The sequence below is a fragment of the Nicotiana tabacum genome, chromosome 15 (assembly GCF_000715075.1).
Source record: "Nicotiana tabacum cultivar K326 chromosome 15, ASM71507v2, whole genome shotgun sequence".
Taxonomy (NCBI): Eukaryota; Viridiplantae; Streptophyta; class Magnoliopsida; order Solanales; family Solanaceae; genus Nicotiana; species Nicotiana tabacum.
Window position 1 is genome coordinate 21,143,450 of NC_134094.1, and position 4,948 is coordinate 21,148,397.

Genomic DNA, 4,948 nt, shown 5'->3' on the forward strand with positions numbered 1-4,948 from the left:
TGCACAATATTCTCTGATTCAATCCTACATAATAAGAAAATAATTGTAGTTAAATGTAAGAAAGTCAAGTACTAGTAAGTATTTCATATTGTTAGTGTGCATAAATATGATAAAAATATTAAGCACATAAATCAAACTCTTGAAGAACCAATTGGAATGTTTTTCTTACTCACCCTTGGCGGATGTCATATCCTTTTAGATTTGTTGCGGCAGTTAGCGCAGTCCTCCATCTTTGCAACTTCCGCATTCCTTCAACATCATCGACTTTACACCTTGACTCATGTTTGTCAAAGGCTTCAGCATAACTCTCCTTTTGGTATCGAACTGCTGATGGATCCACATCATAGAAGATTGGTATTACCAAGGTTTGTCGTCCAAATTGATTAGTGTTGCATTCCATGATCTTCACTAGTTCATCCAAGCACCACCTGGATGAAGCATAATTCTTCGAGAAAATGATGATGGCAACTTGAGACTCTTCAATAGCTTTACATAGTTCTTCTGAGATCGATGTGCCATGCTCTAGCCTTTTACCATCTTGAAAGGTGAATATTCCCCTGTTTTTCAAACCTTCGTACAAGTGACTTGTAAATGTTTTGCGGGTGTCTTCACCTCTAAAACTTAGAAATACATCGTAATTCCATCGAGGAAACTGCGAAGCTTTATCAGAAGAAGAAGAAGATGATGCCACGGATTTAGTTAATTTGTTGAAAAGAAAAAATAAGAGTTGTGTGGATAGATTGTAGTTGTGGTAAGAGATCAATTGATGATATTTCAGACAAAGTCATATACAGGAGAAAAGAAATAAACAAGTACCATTTCAAATATGAAAGCTTCTATGAAGATGGGTTCTACTCCAGTTGACACAGATTTATTGCTATTGGATCTAGTCAACTCATATAACATATATATCAAAATTTGACACCTCAATTAGGAATAATACCTATTGAACACTAATAAATATCAAAAAATGCATCTATTGAACACAAAATGCTGATATTGAAAAAAAAAGTGTTTCCCCTTCCCAATAATAATCTTTTTTCTTTTTTTGGTTAAAAAAACTCACATTTTTGCTTAACCATCTTCTCCATTTCACCGTCTGTAACCTCCAGTCCGTCAAACAGCCGCCGAACGACCACCACTTCACTGAATATAGAACAACTCTAATGACCTTCAACTCTGCTGCCTTCCTCCATTGGTCAACCACAGAGCCACCATCTGTTAAATCCAATAGAGAGCCCTTGATTCCATAGCCGCCGAGTCATCACCAAAATTCCACGGCCCAACAAACCTTTAATTATTCTGACCTTGAAAACCCTTAATATTGCAAGGGACCGACTGAACAAGAAACAGAACAATACTATTCTTTAGCTAAAGGATTTCATCATTCAGTGTAACGATATGCTGCCATGGCGGATTTGCAGAAAATGAGAAGGAAGAAGGGAGTACAAAAGGAGGGAGAGAAAAGTAGCTAAACGGAGTAAAAACGAGTCAATGTATAATAAAGGGAAATCTATACCATTATCATCAACTAGAAACCTTTTCTTTTCGGCCTCAACTTATTTATACTAAAATTTATTTAACATTATATGCTCAATTAAATCCGACCCCATCAAGGGCTAATGGGTCTCACCCAATTCCCTTTTATTTTATCGGATCCCTTTTATTTTAAACTAAATTAAACACATTCATTAATTAACCCGACTCCCATTCATTCTTTCCTTTCATACTCTACCAAAAATACGATCCAAACCAAATTCTCAAATCTCACCTCTTCGATTCCTTCCATAAAATCACTCCAATCATATTTTTTCTTTATTCTATTGCAAAATCGGCTCTAATATAATGCAAAAAAGTATGTAATCTTTATTTTTATGCAATTTTCGTCTTCAATTTCAGTAGGGCATTACAATCTAGGGTTTAATTTGATATTGTGGTGTTACAATCAAGATCAGCGCAGAACCATTAGCTATTTGTTCGTCACAATCCAAGACTAAAGGTTAGTTCTTTACCGTCTTTAATTGATATTTTTGGTAGTTTAGGGTTTTGTAAAAAAATCGGTCATTGTACAAAATTATAAGATTTTGATTTTGAAACTTGAGGGGTTTGCATGTCGATTTTAATACTAAAGTTTTGATTTTGCGTGTTTACACTGATGTGTTCTTGGTTGTAAGTAAATAAATAGTTTTTTAGTGTTGCCCTATTTTCGGCACAATAATTTTATTGTTGGGGATTTGTCTGAATTTATTGTTATTGTTTATTTGCATTCACGTATGAGTGTGTTTATATTTGTGACTTTGAGATTGTTTCATGGTGGGGTCTTAGAGATTAAAAGTGGGGAACCAAGACATGTGGGTGAGTAATGACTGAATATGTGAATGTTGATGTGGATACTATATCTTATTTTGAGTTGATGGACTATATTAAAGAATTAGGTACAACAGTAATTGCACATTTAGTGTTAGGACACCTAACTGTGGCATTATAGAAAATATAAACAATGACATGGAGCTTTCAAGAATTGCACAGTTCTTGTAAAATGGAGCTATTTTGGAAGTATATGTCCAGCACATGGGTGTAGAGGAATCTCGTTCAGCCTTTTATAAAGGGAATGGGACCATTGAAGCAAATGCTAGTCAAAATATTGGGGTTGGTGAGGAGGCTTTAAGTGGTGCAGTAGCAACTTCACCTGCACCTACTGATCCAGCAGCTCCTCTAGCAGATCAAGATCCAAATTCATCCTCAACTGAGGAGGAATCTGATAACTCAATTGAATATAGTTCAAGTTATGAAGACAGTAATTTTTTTGTTGATGATGTAGAGGATTATGGCAATGATACATGAAGAGTTCATAGAATTTAGGGTTGAGAGAAAGTGTTTCCATAGAAGAAAAAGAAAAGAAAGAGCTCTTGCTGACCCTGATAATGTTCCATGCGGTGCAACTGGATCAGATTTGGGGTTTGATGAAACTGAAACAGGTAAAAAAGTATAGAAGGTAGGATAGGGAGTGATAAACCATATTACCCAAGTTCCGATGCTTGTAGCTTTGAAATAGATTAAGATGAATATTGGGTTGAAGATGGGGAAGAAGTTAGGGTAAATCTACTAAGAAGAAAATATTCTTCTACCAAGAAGGTGGTTTATGATCCCACAGCTAAACAAGTTGTGTGGCAGCTGGGTATGTGAATGAGCCAACAAGAGTCAGGGTGAGGTGTAAGGATAGTTATTCATGGTTGTTGTATGAAAGCCTTGACACTTCAAGTAATAATTTTGTATTTAGGACTTATAATCCAGTTCACAAGTGTAATAGGGCCACCAGAAATTACCTGTGCAATTCTAAATACCTGGCTAAAGTGTTTAAAGATAAAATAGTTTAACAACCAAATATAAGAGTGTTCAAGTTACAAGAGTTAATTAGGAAGAAATATAAAGTGCATGTTGGCAAGACCACAATTAGGAGAGCAAGAGCCAAAGTATTGACAGAAATTATAGGTGACCATATTCTTGAGTTTGGAAGAATTCTTGATTACATAGATGAATTGTTAAGGACCAATCCTGAGAGTACATGCGTGGTGAAACTTGGTGAAGCTGATGAATCTGGTAATGCAGTATTTCAAAGTTTCCACATCTGTTTTGGTGCATTGAAGAATGCATTCATGGGGTGCAGGAAATGCATAAGTTTAGATGGTTGTTTCTTGAAGGGAGTTAGTATAGGGCAGTTATTAGTTACTGTAGCTAAGGATGCCAACAACCAAATGCTTCTACTTGCTTGGGCAGTAGTGATTATGAGAACAAAAATAACTGGACATGGTTTGTGTCTTTGCTTAAAGATGATTTGGGATTAGGAGATGGCAGGGGTTTCACCTTGATTACAGACATGCAAAAGGTATATCATTCCAGCCTTTTTGATATTCTTTTTTGTGTTTTCATGTTTGATTACTAACCAATTTCTTTTTCTGTAAGGACTTCTAGCAGCAATTCAAGATATTATATGATATTGGGCATATTTCGATATGTGTTGATATTACTTTACCCATATTTTAACCGCTTTTTGATGCTATTTGATCTTTAAAATGCCCAACATGGTTTAATTATTGGTTTTATGACTAATTAAGTTGTGTGTGATAATTTAGGGTATTTGGAGTGCAAAAATATGAAGAAAAGGTGCTCTAGCTAGAGGAAGAGGGGTTGGATGCGTCGCATCCAATCTAGAAAAAAATCATTTTTCGTGCACCCTTAGCAGTGAAGTCGGCCCATAGCTTCCGCCTTAGCATCCGCACCTGGGCAAAGCTGAGATGGAGGAATAAAGGGTGGATGCGAAGCATCCACCCTAGCATGCGAAGCTGAGAAGTGGAGGACGAGGTGGATGCGACGCATCCACCTTAGCATCAATCCCTGAAGCTGATTTGGATTAGAAATAGGAGAACTTTGGCCCACGACTTTTGTACGCAATATATAAGCCAAAGACGTCTCTTTTAGGGCATCTAACAGATTGGGAAGAGGGAAAAAGCCACGACAAAGCTGGGGAACCACGGAATTCATCTTGAGTTCTTATTTTTCCTTCTTTTATTGATTCTTATGCACTCTTGTGAATTATTTGATGATTGCATGAACATGAGTGGCTAAGAACCCTATTATTCTAGGGTCATGGGCGATACATGAATGTTGATGTTTGAAGTTTAATTTGACAAAGTAGATTTTATCATATTGGGTTGTTTATTTAATTCTATTTTTAATTAATTTACTGAGTAGTTAACAGTGAATTACTATCTACGAATCTAGAGTTGAACTCGAAAGTGAAAATTCTAGATTGCATATAGAATTAAATAGAGCAAGTTCTTGAACCAGGACATCGGGGAACGGATTCGCAATTAGGATAGAAATATACCTAATTGTCTTGCTCGGTTGAAATACAGGAAGTGTAAATGCATTCTTGTTAATCTTAACT

At 36.1% G+C, this 4,948-nt stretch overlaps 1 protein-coding gene across 1 annotated transcript in view; it reads right to left on the reverse strand.

Moving 5' to 3' along the window:
* LOC107791816 (TMV resistance protein N-like) overlaps positions 1–4,687 on the reverse strand; it is a 32,542-nt gene extending 27,855 nt beyond the window's left edge. Inside the window, exons 1-2 of the mRNA XM_075230645.1 lie at positions 4,574–4,687; positions 174–642 (exon numbers count right to left, since the gene is read on the reverse strand). Of these exons, the coding sequence (XP_075086746.1) occupies positions 174–642; positions 4,574–4,616 (512 nt within the window). The 5' untranslated portion in view covers positions 4,617–4,687. The remainder of the gene's footprint in view (positions 1–173; positions 643–4,573) is intronic.
* Between the last annotated feature and the right edge of the window lie 261 nt (positions 4,688–4,948).